Source organism: Typopeltis vanoorti, chromosome 13 (genome assembly GCF_054136105.1).
Source record: "Typopeltis vanoorti isolate ZY-2024b chromosome 13, IOZ_Tvanoo_1.0, whole genome shotgun sequence".
Lineage (NCBI taxonomy): Eukaryota > Metazoa > Arthropoda > Arachnida > Uropygi > Thelyphonidae > Typopeltis > Typopeltis vanoorti.
This window is the reverse complement of record NC_143561.1, coordinates 72,274,962-72,293,687: the sequence shown is the minus strand read 5'-3', so window position 1 is coordinate 72,293,687 and position 18,726 is coordinate 72,274,962. Positions and strand designations below refer to the sequence as shown.

The 18,726-nt window shown below is 33.9% G+C and overlaps 1 protein-coding gene across 3 annotated transcripts in view; it reads left to right on the top strand.

Moving 5' to 3' along the window:
• LOC150100280 (proton channel OtopLc-like) overlaps nucleotides 1–18,726 on the top strand; it is a 117,795-nt gene that overhangs the window by 58,518 nt on the left and 40,551 nt on the right. For all 3 annotated transcript variants that reach the window (XM_090402831.1, XM_090402829.1, XM_090402830.1), the window contains exons 3-6: nucleotides 3,167–3,290; nucleotides 3,845–4,031; nucleotides 8,672–8,826; nucleotides 13,767–13,986. In XM_090402831.1, coding sequence (XP_090258957.1) covers nucleotides 3,167–3,290; nucleotides 3,845–4,031; nucleotides 8,672–8,826; nucleotides 13,767–13,986 — 686 coding nt within the window. The remainder of the gene's footprint in view (nucleotides 1–3,166; nucleotides 3,291–3,844; nucleotides 4,032–8,671; nucleotides 8,827–13,766; nucleotides 13,987–18,726) is intronic.

Below are 18,726 nucleotides of genomic sequence, written 5' to 3'. Positions count from 1 at the left end.
GATATATCTACAATGAACTCATATTCATAAAATCGAAACATTTTTTTCCAAAATTTTGAATTTTTGAGAGCAGAAAGAGCTTCTGTATCTCATTCGTTAATGACAATTTCCTTTGGTTGGAAAAAGTGGGTTCGAATCCCGTCTAGAAAGTAAAGAACCATTAAAGGACTTTTCAAGTGAACTCGATTTAGCCGCTCATATGGAAATAGCAAAATTTCTGTATGAACAACAAGACAAGACAAGGAGAAACCGGACAGAAAAACATGAACAGTTAGCAAAAATACAGACATGAAGGTAGAATTAGCCATGTTATCGTGGTATTAACTGGGTTCTGAAGCCAAGTAATTTGGCTTCAGAACCAAGTTTTGGATTAATGGCTGTAACAGGTCATTAATCCATGGAAGATAGGATTAGAGAAAGATAAATTTCTCATATTTTAAAGCTTGTGTATGAAATTTATCTCGCGTGTACCTTTTGTCAGTGCAGAAGAACTATTCGTAATTTCATTAGACGTCAGCAGACACCATAATTTTTGCCAGGCCATCCTGTTGTGAGCTTCTCTTGAAATTTCAACTCTCTAAAGAGCTGTGACTTCTGACACGCCATTAATCTCACTGAGGATCTACCACTTCCCCCTTTCCTAGGACTTAACATCTATTACTGTTTTGAGGTCCCCTTCCATTCTTTCTATGTGGCCAGATTATTTCATCTTTCTTCTATTAGTACTCGATCCTTCTATGACCCATTCATTTGTTTGCCTTCAGGGTATAAGATCTTCAAAAGTCTCCTGTAACTTCCCATCTGGAAAGCAGCTATTAGACTTCTTTAGGTTTCAAATTTCACACCCATAAGTAACTATTGATAAAAACAGTTGCATCCAGAATCCTCAGCTTTGTTCCTGTAATGGAAGGTCTGTCCTTCCAGACTTTAAACGTCTCTGTCCATTGTTCTCGCCATTCCTAATCTTCTGATGTCATCCGAACAGCAATTCAGAACATTATAAACCTAATAATGTATTGAGGAAACCCACGACTTTCGTTGCTTCCTACAATTTCACATGGTGAACACAGTCAAAAACTTTTGAGTACTGTAAAACTCTACACTGTTCACGATCTGCCAAGTCAAAGTATTTCGTCTGTGATATCTTTGTCTATCCTGAAACTTGCCTGTTCCTATAGGATATAAGCCTCAAATTAAGCAAAATACTATTTATAATAATATTAAATAGAATGCTGCTTGTATATATAAGAGATCAAATTATTAATTCTATAATTGTTCATATCTCCGTTCTTGTGCAGTGGTATGAATACTGACCTTCCAGTTTCTTCCCATATCCTTATGATCTATCTACGAACGCTCATATCACTCCATTCCATGTGGCCTTAATTAGCTCTGGCTGCACCTGGAGTCTTATTATTATTATTATTGTTATTATTATTATTATTAACTTCCTGTTATTTAAATTTCATGCCTAAATGGAGATGGTTCTAACGCAAGGATACGCCCGTTGAGAGGTCTTCTCTAAATTTCTCTCTCTCTCTCTCTCTCTGTCTGTCTATCTACAGTTCCTGACAGCTATTTTCATATCTTTTTGATCTCCGGTTCTTCAATTAGCACTGTTCCATTATTGTCCTTGATAATATTCAAGGGCAATAATGGAACATTATTGTCCTTGAATATTATCAAGGACAATAATGTTCTGTCGCCTTAAATTCGTGCATAAGCTCAAGAAATAGCCCAAACATCCTCCTGCAACCGAGCCTTTCATCTGGTACTTTATATCTTCACATTTCTTAACATAATATTGGTCCTTGTCCTGCTTGTTACCTGACTTTTCGATGTAATCTCTTATATTATCCGCTCCCTGTATCGCTTTGTTTCTCCGTCCTCCTTTTGATCAGATACTATGTTGACTCCCGCTGATATCCAGGGATTTCTTGGTTTTCTTCTTGTGTCTAGATGTTTCTTGGCTGTACTTGTATTATATCTTTGATTCCTTTCCAGATTTCTAGAACATTTCTAGTGTGTTGTCACTTGTCATCAATCTCCAAAAAGCAAAACAAAACAACAACAAAAAAAACTAACCATTTTAATGTTTCTTCTGCGAACTCTCTAGAGATCGCTCAGACATCTAATTTGGTAGGGTGGCTGTCTTTAGAGGTTCTGGAGTCTTCGGCTTACTTTGGCTCTTACTAGCTGATGAACTGTGCCACAGTCTGCTCATGTGAAGGACAGATCAAGGGAAAATTTATACAGGCGAACACATCAAAGATAGTGAGAAAAAGAGGTACCGTGGTCATGATTAGCGTTCCGTGAGGGAAAAAAATAATCATGTCCATGTTTTTGTCCACAATATTTAAATAGATAAAAAGTAACAGCAGAGATCCTACTTATTCCATTATAATGCAACAAGAATCGAGGAATAATACGTGATTTTAGATGGACTACTCTGGTCAAGCATTTTACATAACTGAAATGATATAATATGTCGATCTTATCAACAACGAACTGTGTTTATGATACGCACTCCGATGTTTTCAGACATGAAGTGAATAATTAATCCTTTCTGGGATTTACATTCAATGCATTACTTTGTTATATTCTTAACTAACCAAAATCCTGAAAAAAGTGTTAACAGCGAAACTGTTAATCTGAGAAAAAAAACGTATGTATGAAAAACGTTATGAAAACTTTTATTAGTTTATTTCAAAAAAAAAAAAAAGTTTGATCTGCAAAATACGTGCGGAAATTATCCATCAATGCTGTATTTTTACATCAATCCAGTAAACCAAAGGTAGAAAATCTGTAACACACACAAGTTCTATGAGTAGATTAAGAGTTTAAAAAAGTCCACAACCCTGCTCTTGAGACCATACATTACATTTTTATAAAGTTACTTCACGCTTCCATTAAGTGTGTCATACAAGGCAATGAAAATCATCTACTACTATCTATGTCTGTGTTTGTATATACAGTATATATATATATATATATATATATATATATATATATGAGTATGTAGGTATGTATGTATATATAAGTGAAATCTGTGTAAGATTTTGTAATCTTAGAATTTGAGCCCATTTAAGTCTGTAAACAAGAACAGTAACAATAATCTCCAAACCTATTTGAGTAGTGTAAATTTTGGTGTCTTATATATTTACAGCTCTGGGCTAGGAGAGACAATACACACATTCAGCGGTCTGTACGCACAACTTCTTATAGTTATCACCACCATTTTAGTATTTACAGAAGTTCTCCATGGTCCAATTCCACTTCTTTTCTTTCATGTAAGTATTTTTCATTAATGCCTGATCTTTGCATTATAATTAAATGTTATGGGATCAGTATTCATATTTAATTAAAATTAATATATTAACAATATTTATTCAGCTTCGAACCGAGAAGGGCCAACATATTTACATTATCCTTAGGACAACTAGTTATGAAAGGAACTTGATTACCAATTGAGTAGAAGATAACTTGACTACTATTAAAGCTAATAAAATAAAATTAAAATCGATTGCCGGCTAGATACCATTAACCCTGCTTGAAGCACCGATTAAGAATAACAACACTCAATATTTGCGTATACTTAAGCATTAATATGATACTAATTGACTGATTAACAGTAAAAAAAATTACATTACTTAGTCTTTTTTGTATTTCGATTATTGCATAAACTACTTTAATGAAGATTGAATGGCGCTCCTTAACTCAGTATTTAATTAGTATAATTATCCATCTATATATTGAATATGCACTATTAACCCAAAACAATTTCTGTCGGTTTCTAGTTTAATAACTGGTTCACAGACAAACAATTTCAGAATTATCTTTTCAGGGTTATCTTTTCACCTACCTAGTGGGCATATCCATTGTCTGTCTGCTAGGGGCCTATATTAGCATGATAGTTGATAAGTTACCTTGGTCGAATCGAAACGATGACGAAGAAGATAGTCCCTTCAGCCTTAGCAAGTTAAAATTGTTTACCACAGACACCAGCATTTACCTACGGATTGGAGCATTAGGTAAGATAAAAATCATATGTTTACACGTTTCTCTATTTTAAACAATAAGAAAATATTAGAAAAACTAATGATAAATCATTATATGTATTGTTTTGATTTTACCATTATTAGAGATTGAGTGTCATTCTGTCATATTTTCTGTGTTTATCCTGCAGAGTGTTTTCGCTAAAAGCAACGAATGACTAGAAGCATATACTTATGCATTCAGATAACAGTTATAAAAGATAAATATTAACACTAAAAAGGTTTTAATTTTTTTTCTGAAAAATCCCCCATTCTAATACTAATTTAGTGTGAAACTTGTGCTTGTTTTTATGCACTCAATTATGCATGGTTCTGTTGTCCAACGATAATCGATTTCCTTGTTCGTAAGACAACAAGATCTATCAACTGATGAGAACCCCAATTAAAAATAATAGCAAGAAACATTAATATATATTTTTAAAACTTATTTCAGAAACCCACTGACGATAATTATCTTTTGTCCATTCAAATCCTATTTACTGCTTTACGAATTACAAATCACTTTATATTCTAGGAGTCTGAATAATTGATCACGCAGTTAGTAGCTTTAATAATAATTTTTTTTGATATGATAATATTTTTATTGATCTGCTAAAATATTTACACATACAACAAACATCTTGAATGATAATAATAATAATAATAATAATAATAATAATATTATTATTATTATTATTATTATTATTATTATTATTATTAAATGAATTAAACGATACTGTCCAATAATATCGTGCGCATTTAGTGTGAAAGAACGTTTTAGTTTTGGACAATATAGGAGAACTGGAAATTAACACAGCTGAATAAATCTCTTGGCTGAAAAAAGGGGGAGAGACTCTTAGAGGGGGAAAAAAGTTAAGAAATACTAATTTACATGGACAGTAAAACTTATCCAAAATACGCCTGCAAAATTAACGCAGACGTATTTTGGATAACTTGTTCCGACCTAAGGACACAAAATGCAAACCTCCGTGTATGTGAGGTTACCGACACTGTTATATAACGTTACTAACAGTAACGTTATATAACACTAACGTTACTGTTTATCAGAAGATAAAGAGTAACGTTAATGACACAAACTGAACTAACCTAACTTCACTGAACTTAATGCTATTCATTGAATTTGCAGTATCAAGTTCGAAGTTCGGTGTTTAAACAGCCAATCAATAATTTCCATTAACCGGGAATGAATGAGAAATTTATACTGATGTAGCTTTTGAACATCACAGGAAAACTTATACGGTGCATTATTCTTAAAAATTATCCACACATTTTTTTTCTCGAATGCTACCTATTCCAGTAACAAACCAAGCTGAGGCAGAGTACAGAGAGGAAATGTACTTTAAATGATTGTACAGTGTTGGAAATGGGGCATGATTTAGATTAAAACCAGATTTATGATTACATCACGATTAGAACATTCGAGATCAACTGTGACAAATGCCAAGAAATGGTAAAAAAAAAAAAAAAACGAGAATATAGTCAGACAAACCACTTAAAATGAAGGGGAGAGAGAAGGATGAGTTGTGAAAAGAACTGTTCTTTCCCGTTGTGCATCGGTGGATTCTCCCAACTAGGAGTTTAGGATATCCACAGGTGTAGAGATTTGTTCGAGTATTATCTACTGACTTCACTGCTTCCGGTTTCATAGAAGTGTTTCCGCGAACAGCCAAACTTAAGACAAACAGTAGGCCAATGGAGAGTATGGTATGGAGTGACGAAGGCACAATTCGCTCTCTTCAAATCAGATGGACATTTATTGGACATGGTGACTTCCAGGAGAATGTTATTCACTAGAGTGTATGATATCATTTGTTAGATGTGATGGACGTGGTATTATGGTGTGGGAATGATTTACCAGATTTGACCTATAACACATTTATTCTGGCCAATTTTTGTGCTATCTATACTGTGGCAGTTATATGGAAAGGACACAAAAGAAATGAGTATTAACATGATAATACACCATATCATACTGCAGGGAATTGAAGACATGTTCTGAGGAAATGGTAGTGCAAAATCAGACTGGCCTGCGCCGAGTCCCAGTCTTAATCCTATAGAATTTTAATTGATACGTAAGTTGACATTATGAAAAAAAAAACAGCTATTATTTATTTAATATCCTATTTATGTATTCACATGATAGAATTTATATATTGATATGGAGATATGCTAAAAAAAACAGGTCATGAGCATCTTTAGTGTAATTTGAAAGATGAAAACAATAACACAAGTGGCTAGGAGAAAAAAAAAAAGATTACAGTGCAGATATGATATCATATGCTGTAATAGAGCAGCACGATCTAATTAAAACGAAAAACCAACAAGGTTCCTAACAGGATAAATAAATATACAAAATTTAACGCGGATGAAAAATGTTAAACAATACTACTCCTCACCAAAGCATATAGGTAGCCTATCGGATACGTTCAAATTAGGATGATGTTGATGACGTAAATAATTCTGAAAACATTCCTTTTAATTTTTTCTATAAAAATCTGCCGTTGTGTAAGATTGCGTTTGTTCCAGCAAACTCGTGTGTATGTGTATATATGTGTGTAGAGTTCGAGACGAACATCCGTAGACCTTCCAGTTTGGCAAAATAAGACAAATTACAAAGCGATAACACATGGATTTAGTGGATGAAGCTTTTCATTCACCAAACCTAAAAATGACGAAAACTTCCGAACAGGATGGACTGTAACTTGAATTTTACCAAAATCATATTTTCATGAGTTATTACCAGCATGTAGCAGTAAAATGTACCTATCGTTAGTCCCTTCGAAACCAGGAAGTCTACTTTCTTCACTGGCTATACAGGTTTCGAGGACATCCCTTTATTCGCCGTTCCTTCCTAACAGACTTTCGTCCAATAGTTTTGGGAATTTGATAGCTGTCATCTTATCATTACTAGTATTCACGTGTCACCTCAATATTATTCAATTTCCCATCACTGTTTCATACTTACAACACATGTTTCTTTATGACCATTGAAATTGCAGTTTAGTCTGTATTATGATTAGATTTAAAGGCAGAAAGGCGGAACTTTATATTATATTAACCTAATATTGTCTTTGAGAGTCGTCAGTAGTGTCATACACGGCACATTCGACGCTCGAACAATTTAAGTTTTCTAGTACCTTCAGAAGATATAGATATTTTACTTTATTTCCTCAGTAAAAGATTTTGCATTATACAGAAGAAATATCGCTATCAATTCACTTTTATGAGAAATCTGCATGTATGTTTTTCGGAATTTGTGGTGCCATGCATGCCCAAAGCTTCTCACAAGAAGCTTCGGGCTTGCATGGCATGGCAGAAGCCTAGCTTGCATGGCAGAAGCCTAGCTTTGCATGACGATTATGCGGTCCGCGTTTTTATCTGTGGGGAGGGGATTATTACAGTGACTGGTCATTCTTGCCACTGAATAGCCGCTTTTCTGGTCAGCAATTCCAAAATAATGACGATAACAATTTAGAATTTCTGAATAAAAGGTTTCATGGAGATATTTGTTCCAACAGCACAGCCGATCCTAAAAGCTAGCAAACCTACTAAATGTTAAAAATTCTCCTTATTAAAGTTTTATTTATTTACTTGAAAAAATATTGATATCTAAACATGCTTGAACATACTTTAAAGGCAATATGAATCATTTTAATGGTAGAATCCTCTAAATTACATGAAAGAATTTTTTGGGAGAGAATTTAAAAGTGTAAGGTCGAAAATTCAGAATGATAATAATAATACGGGAAAGTGAAAAGCCAAGAAAAAATTAATAAAATAAGTTAGAAGATGGAACGACAATATGAATATGCACCAATATTTGAATGTTAAGAAAGATAGGAACAAAACCTGTAAGTACAGTATATAAGCCACCAATTCAGTGATCTGCTGGCATGTTATGTATATTTAAGTTTCGTTATTGTTGATGCATAAAAAGCAAACTTTGTTAAACAAAGTATTATTAATGGTAATAACATTTTAATATTTAGGTGTCTGATCTGGCCAAAACTACAACATAAACAGCAAAGCACTGTTCAAACATAATTAACCATAAATTAAATACGTAAATCTTCGAAAGAAATAAAAAACTTTCGGATAATGACTGCCTGTACTTTTGTACATCTGGCTGAAATGATGTATGTGAGTATTTTCAGAGCAGTCATAAAACCAAGAACTGTTTCGGAACAGAAACTTCTGCTCTTATAAAGCAGCAGTGTCTGTTCCGAAACAGTTGCAGCAATCCTTGTAATTTGGCGGAAAAAGCTTGATAAATTTTTCATTATTTCAAAACTCGAGACTCCATATCATATTTCCATTTCTTTGACCTGGCAATCTCTTGAGAATTCTTGAATTTTAAACGAATAATGTCTATCTGCCTGACTGCAACAACAACAACAACAAAAAAAAATCAATTTACAAGCGAGCATTTTAAAATAACTTCGTGTTCAGAACAAGACTGCAGGCAACAGCATGTTCACCGCTATTAGTTTAGCATATTTATATAAAATTTACAATGTATATTATATCAAAATATTTTAACGAACCCTGAAATAATTAAACGCGTAAGTTGTTTCTCTCTAATTTATAAACTAATAATTATTTTGTATATTGTATAGTATTTGGATTGGGTACCCTGATACCCACAGGACTGGAGATCGCCTCTCTTTTCAGCATGCATGAATATTGTATGGATGAGTTAAACCTTGCTCAGCCCATTCTTCGATGTCTCTTCACCTTTCTGCAGATGCAGTTTCTTTTCATGAATGCGCAGGTAGGCAGTGATAATAAATTTGAGTAAAAATTTTAAAATATAATATAAAAATTAAAACCACATAGATAAAGTGGATGTTGTACTTAGTCATGCGAAGTAATTTCGTACACTCACAGTATGAGCTTATTATATAGTTCGCACCATTTACAAGGGTATGAAAAGTTCTGACAAACACATAGAACAAAAATTAATTAATTTTACGTCTTCTTATAGATTCTAAAAGAAAAAGAACAAAATATTACAATTTGATGAAACATAAGGGTTAAAGGGTTTTAAGATATGTTCTTTCTTGTGGTTATATCAGTTGCTTTAATATAATATTTGTTCTAGGTGTTATCAGAACTTTCCAGATCCCTCCCTCGTATATTGTATGATAAAGATTTGCAAATATCATAAATCTTTTTTATTATTTGAGCACACTAAACAGTGAAGAAAAATGTGTATGTAGAATAGTTCTGATCGAAGAATATCAATTATTTTCAAATATTCTTACATGCATGTACTTTTTCATGGGAATAGATTTATATTTGCAGACTTCCCTACTAACGAGTGCCTCATGGTACTGTTTTCTCACCCACCTAGTCCTTCATATTTTTATAACTCTCACCGATGAAATAGTGTTAATGTATTTACGTTAGTACCGTACGTGGAGTAAGAATGAGATTGAAAGAGCCTCTGAATTCTCTCTTTTATTCCCCCCCCCAAAGGAAGTAGGCGGAGCTTCTTTACCCCTAACTTTCTGAAGACATGCAAGCAAACAGGCAGCTAGTCTCTATCCTTCAAATGTTCACTAATAGTGAGCCCAAGTTATCAACGAATCAAAGCTTTTCAGGCAAACAACTGCTGCCATCTTGTGATGCTGAATCCTATAATTGTATTATTTTGTGTGTAATAGTGTGAGTTCTACGTCTTAATATCGGTAACACTGCTTTCATATGAAACAAATCCTACTTCCACATGCTAAAGATCGATTAACTAGGAAACCGGCCGAAGAAAGACTTAGAAAAGGTCCAAATAGTCGAGACCAGAATGGAATCTATAACAGTCTTTCTTCGGGAGACTATTTTCATTTCCACGGGGGGGGGGGCTATATAGACACCTGGATGATACTTTATTATTAATTTTGAAAGATAAAATGAATAAAAATCAAAAATACCATGGAATTTTTAATGTCAATCCCATTCACACAATGCAAATTGACAGTACTTTTTGAGGGTTTGCTAAGGATTAGATAATCTGAAAACTTTGCTGTAGAGCGTAATCATAGAACTTAATGAATATTTTCAAAGTCCACTACAAGCTTTTCTATAAGCAGAATGGTAGTCATGCTGGACGATGAAAATCGTCCCTTCCAAAGACTTTTATAACCATGCTATACTGGGATTCAAACCCAGTGTGGAGACGATATTCACTCAGCCACCTAGATTGGCAATGATCTACTTTCATTGACCTCGAATTCTATCTATAAATTGTTCTGACGAATTCCTTTTCTCATCCTTCTCCTCATTTGACAAATATTATCGTGCTTAAACATTCAAAGGTATACGAAAACGCGCAATAACTAGTCGCCCATCGCGGATCTACATGGTAGTCTTCAGTGGAGTGTACACAATCTAGCCAATTTCAGTGCAATAAAACAATACAGTATTATTTAAGCAAAGAAAAAAAATCTCACTTCACCTTTCCTTACCTTTGATAATAAACAGATTCACAGTCAATATCAGATTTCTCTTCTGAGATTGACTTTTAACTCTCCACGTTCGTGGTTGAAACGCAGCCCATCTACAGTTATTTTCCAAAAAACTTAGTCTTCTGTTGTTTGGATTATGCTTCTTTCTTGTATAACTATTAACTTTGTACAACATCCCCATGGGAGTTACTCATTTCTCAGCATATCTTAAAAACCCAAGGAACTAGCTTCTAATCGTTATCATAATTTCCTTCTTCGTTCCACATTCCTTTGCTCTCTGGAAAGTCTTTCTTTAAAGGATTACAACCTGAACTGGTTATGAAGAATATCAATAGGTACCTTCTCTGCCATCAGCTTTTAGATTGCAAGAAACTGATGAATTGTAGATTCTACCACATTTCGCGAACAGTTTAATAATTAAAAAGGTGCCATTTTACAAAAAAAAGAGTTAAATAATTAAAAGAGTAATTAAAAAGTAATTTAAAATGGTGATTTTGTTTCACGGGTAAAAATGTAGCATGTCTCGGATAAAAAGTACGCTTACAAATAAAGGCTTTCGAGAAAAATCAGTAGGAAGTGAGATGAATACAATTATCAATACAGAGATGTTCATCAGGACTATCAAGACTGCAATACAGTGACGTGATAGCTGCATATAAAGGATGAAACATGAATACAGCTGACTACTAACAAGTGAGCTATTTACGCATGTGTATACGTCTGACAAGCAGCTGCATTATAAATATTGCTTACTATTAACATAACTATTATGTTCCCTTTTAATTTTACAGACTGACGATACACTGTCATCTACACAATAATTTAAGACCTTTCCGAATGTTACTTGAAGGACTTTGCATCACATCAATATAAAAATATAAGTGTTTCTTGATATTTTTGACTGATTCTATTAACAATTAATCTGAAAAATTACTGGCAACGAAAGCAAATTACCATAAGTGTAAATTTAATTCACATATATACATGTAATTCAATGAAATTTAAATTAAGGAAAAAATATTTTGGGAGATGAACTTATTTTGCATTTTTGTTTAATGATGAGCTATCCGTTTATCATTTTTTTTAAAATAAATACCGAGATGTCTATTGCATCCTGTGCCTGTCGAGTTGGCAATGTTTTTCATTTAAAAAAAAACTTTACTGAAAAATAGAAAGACCATCACAGGTTCTATTCTAGTTGTCGAACAGAAGTTAAGTTTTTTGTTTGTTTGTTTTTCAGCCTGTAAGCAGTTTTTTATTTTATTTTATTTTTATTTTTTTAAAGAAAACTAATTCTTATGTCAAACCGATCGTAGAACTCGCATTATTTCAAACAACAGAACATGAGTTAAGGCTTGGGATTACGAGGTAGAGGCAAAATTATCTGCCTTCAATATCATAATATCATTGATAGCAATAAGCTCAATTATTTTGTGAGAGCTAAGGATAGAGATCGACTGTCCAGCGATTAAAGAAATTGAGGCTAAAGGAGTTCCGACTATTTTAGTGTTGTATTCTTCGTTTTACAGAAGTGTAATAGCCTGACGAATATAAATATGAAATAAAACGACATTATATTCCATTGGATATGAATAACTTACTGCATGCATTATTCACAAGAATGCATTCAAAAAAAAAAAAAAAAAAGAAAGAAGAGAAAGAGAGAGAGAGAGAGCAATCTCAGACTTTGGCAGAGGCAATGCATTATATCTCGGTCAAAAAAAAGTATAATGGATGGGTAAATAGTTCCGGAGAAAGAAGAAGCTTGTTAACGCTTGGAATTGAAGACCTGTAGAATGCGGTCTTTAGGAAATACATGAGAGAGAGAGAGAGAGAGAGAGAGAGAGAAAGAGAAACTGGCTGTTCTCATTTGTTCCATTAGATATGGATAATTTCAAGTATTATACACAAGTGAAATATAACGCATTGATGGCAGTTAGTTTTATTTCAAGCAAAAAAAAGTTTTGGAGTGGTAATCCTACACACTAGAGGTTATTCAATTTATACCACATCAGTAGATTGCATGACTGCATAGAAAAACAGCTGAGGAGAGAGAAGAGACGAGCCACCATTGAATTTGAATACTCAAAGATTGCACTCTTTGGAAATACATGAGAAGGGAGACTGTTCAAATGAGAGGGAATAAATGTAGGAGAAGAAAAATTTATTCTACGAGTTGAGACTTGAAGTGTAAAGGAATGTTAAATACCTGCTTAGATTTTAACATTTACCGGGAGATTAAGAAAATCACCGGTGCCAATTCTAATGAACAGTGATCGTGGAAATATTTAGAGATAATGTAAGAAACTGAACGTCTTTGTAGTGAATGATGGGGTTATTAATCAAGGTAATTGCTCTCCCCCTTGTACTGGGTCAAGTATTTTTTAAAGAGCTCTTAAGGTGAGAACAGTATTCAATGATGAACAGATATCTATTTATATAGATTTGGTATCTTTCAGCTAAAGTAATGCCTAGGGTAAAAGAGAAAGCTCAATTTTTGGGATGTTGATAAGGTAATATTTGTATTTTTATACGAAGAAAGACTGGAGATTAGAACTATCCAGGATAAATTTATCCAAAGATTTGGATGTTTCGAAAGGCTGGATGAAAGTAGTTCTGTTTTGCGATAAAGAAAAAAAAAGGAGTAAGTTTTATTAGTATTAAAATTAAATGTCATCAGAACATTGAAGAATGGCACAGAGAATTTGGGGTTGTAGAAGTTGGCTTTCTGGAAGTTTGTTGAGTTTTATGGCGCAAGTTTGGTCAGATGAGAAACAGGAATGTGGCGGATCGGATCTCCAGTCACCTTTAGAATGTCACTGATATCTGGAAGGAAGTATAGAAGTAGAAGAGAGAGAGACAGTGTGGATGAAAGAATACCTTATTACTCGTATTTTGCACTTTTTTAGATTTTAATTCGAATCCACCTAGATGGAGTACTTTAGTGAATACGTATATATTATTTCGGAAATATTTTAAGAAATATCCGAAATTCTGATGTGCATAGTATGGTCACTTTATCACTGAGTTTCGTCAAGTATAAAAAACTCTAACTGCAATTTACTGGAATTTATATTAAATTGTAATAATTGTGATTCGCTGAATCACAATTATTACAATTAAGTAATGCGAATAAAAGGAAAATAACTGAATAACCGAAATTTTGTTTCTTCTTTAAAATAATGGTAATTTATATAAATTAAGAAAACCTGTTCGAGAGAGCTACAAACCTTCTTTTATTATCTTACAGGAAATAGTGCGCTCTCTTGGATGGTTTCGCCATGTAGCTCTGATGCATCTCTTAGCTACAAATGTTGCCATCTGGGTTCGTCTTCTATTATGGGAATGCGCCAAGGACTGGTTGGACGCGATTCATATTGTTCATAACTCCAGCCTAAGGTTTACACCTAAGGAGAACATCAATTTTACAGCCCATATCTTGGAAACCAATGGCGAACACAAAGTTTTTTGTAAGTTTTATATGTTCAATTATTTAATAGAGCTAGTTCTCTTTTCGAAATGGATGCATATTCTGCAATGAATACTCTGATAAGTAGTCATTCTAATATTCAAAACATATGCCAGGACCATAAGTTTAATTAAAAATCTGTTTAATAGAACATGAAACTTCACAGAATGCGGAATTCCTTTATCTTAATCTTTCGCTAGAATTAGGCATTATCAGGGCAGTGCTTACCCTTCAGTCACTGCAGTCAGTAGCCTAGTAGTCTGACTTTATGCAGACCGTCAAAGAGCAAAGATACTTTTATTCCAAAATAGAAAGCAGAATGGTGTCCATATAAAGTGTGACGGACTGTACCTGCAATTTAAGCAAATAAAACAAGTAGGGAAATAATCTGACAGAATTATACAAAATCTACGTTTCCCAGCTGAGCCTAATTTTATTAAGAAAATAAAACCATTTTCTTTGTTTTGTAAAAGAAGAAAGTTTTAAGCTGCCATGCTTACAAAAAATAGCGTACACTCTAGCCTGTTAGCAAATAAGTCAATCGAATCCCACTCGGTATGTAGATCTTATTAACGTCCACTTGATTTTGAGTTATTCTCCCTTTTCACTGCATGGAATACAACAACAGAAAATAAAATAGAATGCAATATAAAATAATAATAATAATAATAATAATAATAATAATAATAATAATAAACTTCTCATTTTAGCCCGTATATTGTAGTTCCAACTTCCCTGACTCCTTCTGATATAATGCACTGTCAATTTTAATTAGAATTCCCATTTTCTATTCAATTTCCTTTCCTATAATGGAGTTCAAGGTTTTCTTCCTCTGATATCCATAGTCTTCCTCTCTCTCTTTCTCAGAAACACACAAGCCAGTTTGAGAAAATACATATAAATGTCGCGCCATCATAAAGCAATAACACCACATATCCTCTGTTATCCTCGAGTAATTCTACATAATCCAGCCAAATTCAATCCATATTCCTATATACAAATACTTCATGCCTGGATATACTATATTCTGCAAAACTGTTGCTGTTAAGATGTATAAACATTTGCTGTTATTCCACAATATGACATACTAAGTTTATTTCATTTCCTAATTTGCAAACGCGTTTATCGTCTACTAAATGCCAACTAGCCTATTTATAATAAAATAATATAAAATTGGCGGTAACTGTTACTAGTTCACTGGTTCAATTAGTAAATGATGCAGTATCTTTCTAATATAATAATGTCGTTCGTTATCATAGATATCAAAAACGGAAGCTCTTTGTTTTATGCAGTCTACGCTCAGGGTTGCAGTGCTTAGACTTAGGAAGTGCGAAGTCGATGGATCGATAAATAAATGAATACAGAAAACGACATTTATGAGCGATTCAAGAAAAACAACTTTTGTAACTTTGCTACAATGATAGACCTTTAAGATAAGTTAGTTATTGCTCGCAAAATTTTACAATGCTCTTGTATTTCTAAGCTAAGCACCGTCCTGATATTATTCAACATAACAAGCGAGCGCGTTTATTTCAGTGTTCACAATCCACTTAAAAAATAAAAGCACTTATAAATGAAATATTAATTTTAAGGAGATTTTAAGAGTTTTTCACTACAACTGATAAACCTAAGCCTTGTATTTCTGTAACACATAATACGCTAGAGTGGGTTGATTTACATGATTTATAAACGAAGTAACTAAGGCTATGAAGCCAGTGTATTATTATTATCTGAGACCTTCAGGGAGTCACTCACCGAGTTATGGTTGAATTAAGTGCGTTCTGACCGATTTGTCTGTTTTGAGGGATTAAAACCCCGGAATTTAAACCTTTCCACCATAGTGCGAAATGGATTTGTTGACGGATTAACCCACCTACGATTGAAACGCCCTTATAAAGGTTCTTCGTCTCCGAGGTGGAATTCGAACGTAGATATTTCTAACCAAAAGTCATCGTTGACACCGGATGAGAAACAGAGGCTCGGCTAATACAATATTGGAAATCCTTATCCCCTCCCTCTCTCCTTTAAAAGAAAGAGAGGCTCAACCGCGAAAACATACTTTAAGGTACTGCGGTACATAAAAATACTTACATGAGATACCAAGTCGACAAAAACAAATTTAGCATAAACATTACCTGATAACAGATCGAATTGGCGAAGGCCAAGGCTATTAGCAAGACTAATGAAACCAAGGCTAAGACGTTATCAACTAGATAACATGCGAAGGCCAAGGTATAAACCGAGAAATACCTTTCCGTATTCCCGGATTTTTTTTTTCTTTTTTTTTAATACAGTCATACCGATGATAGACAGTAAACCTATATAATGTATCAGTGCTTTGGATGAACTAAGAGTCTCGAAAATGTATTTTCGGCATTGATTTGCTAAAAATAAAGAGGACAAAACAAAACAAAACAAAACAGAGCCGTAACTAGTTCTTTTTGTGCTCCAGGCAAGAACAAAAAATTGTGTTCCATATAGTTTCATAGCACTTATTTTGCCATGATTACATTTTTTCTCACTCACTTTGCACTGTTAACACGAGGCAACTGCTTCACTTGCCTCATCGTTGTTACGGCTCTGTAAAAACTTTCCTTTGTTTTTCCAGTACAACAGAGATTCTATAACGGGAAATTTACTGCACTGTTATAGTTCGCCCACCGATTTGAGGTCCCTCGAAACTACTGCGCATGTCAGAAAAAGGAGAATCCATTCCGATAATAGGGTAATCAATCTGTCTTCTGGGATGTAATAATAAACAAACTGAGTTTGTTTATTATTACAGGTCGGAAAATTTAGCTTTTCTTTTACGAACATTGTTGTTTTTAAAGTGTAACTATTTTGCTTATATAACAGTTGGAAAAATGTACGTAGAGTGTTAATACGTGCAAATACTGCGTTCTACATAAAACAATGTCACTTCGCTCTATGATAAGTTTCTTTTTATTCTGGGACTTTTTAAAACAAAATCCAATTTCATGAAGTATTTTCCTTAAAGTTTCTCTTTTCCAAGGAAAATAAATTTTTTCTTTAAGCACAGGAATCAAGTTCAGAATAGTTGGCACTCTTTTCTCGAATAGGTAAAATTCGTGAATAGCTCTTCTTATAACGTCTACATCAAAATCATTCAAAGCTACGGTTTCGATGGTTTTCTTTCTCTGGCGCTTTTTTTTTTTTTTTTTTTTTTTTAGGAGATTTAAATTTTGGCTTACCTTCACCTTTTGATTCCCTACGAATTCTTTTAACAGTCGACCCCGATACGCCCACAATTGCACTTGCACGTTTTATGACTTGAGAAAGGGGAACAAGAAGACGGCCTTCTGACGATTCTTTTTCGCAGAATGTCAGCACATTATTCAATATTCTTTTGCAAGAGCTACTGAAACGTTTAACAACAGAACTTGTTGACTGTACTGGATCCATCATACAAATTAATAATTAAAAAAAATAATGCAAAAAGAGAACAACAAAAATCAAGCTAGTACTAGTACAGCGACAGACAAGAAAGCACGTGATTTCGCATGTTGGCGACCAATTCGTACATCCTTCATTTCTTTCTCCCCTTCAGCATGAATCGACTATTCTTGGCACAAAGCCAAGAAGGGATCTAGAAATGGTGGGCGAACTATATCCACTGTAAAAACTTGGTGAAATAACTTTATTTCATTGTTATTTTCGGATGCTTTTGATACAGTATATATCAGAAGCATATGGTCATACATATCCAGATATGACATATTTTGCTATACAGTATGCCGGAAATGGGAATCGTATCAAGATGGAAAATTGACGACCTATCGCCACCTTTGCAAACTGAAAAATAGTAATCTGAAGCATTACTGGTTTCTCATCCTTTTCTATGCAGATTAATGTTGCTCAAAGTAATTTATTTCTTAGCAGTCGCGAGGACGTCGAGACATTGTCCCTACGGTTAGAAAGACTTGAGTTTGACTCCCGTGATAACGAGAACGTGATAACAGATACAGGTGAGGTATCTGGTCTCATGTGGGGGATGGTAGAGGTCCCCTCTCGAAAACTCGGATTTGTCATTCCACAAACATTTAAATCATCAATAGAATACACTCTATAGATCAGCAGATATTAAACTGTCACCATATGATACATTCTAATTGATAATAGGAGCATTCATTGATCTACCATGAAGATGCTCAAGGATATGGTTCAAAGGAACCAGAGAATAAGAAAGCAAGATCTGTTCTGCCAAAACCATAAATGACAAGCTGACAATATAGCTACTGTGGCCTGCCAAGAGGAAAATTTCTCGCAAATAAAAGCAGCATATCATATCCGGCAGCCACAGAAATCAAACTTTATCCACATAAAATAGCTGAATTGTAGTGATAATCGTATAAACCAGTGCTGTCCAAATGGCGGTCCCCGGGCTGCGCGGGAGCCTGCAGAAAGAAAATTTACGACTCTTCAAATGAAGAATAAGCCAAATTTCATTTCTAAATGTTCTTCCCTATTTTATCATTTCTAGTAGAACATTCTGCAGTTCCTAAGTCGTATTAACCAAATTAATATTTACTTCATTGCAAAATAATGGTGCACCCTCAGCTATATGCCGTTTATTACTGGCCACTGGATTGCAACTTACGCATTAAAAACATTTTTAGATGAACTTTATGCCGGATAGGGCAACTTGCTTCTACACAATCGACTTGTTGCGTGCTGGAAAATGATTATTGATAATCATTTTCCAGCTTTTGGAAAATTATTA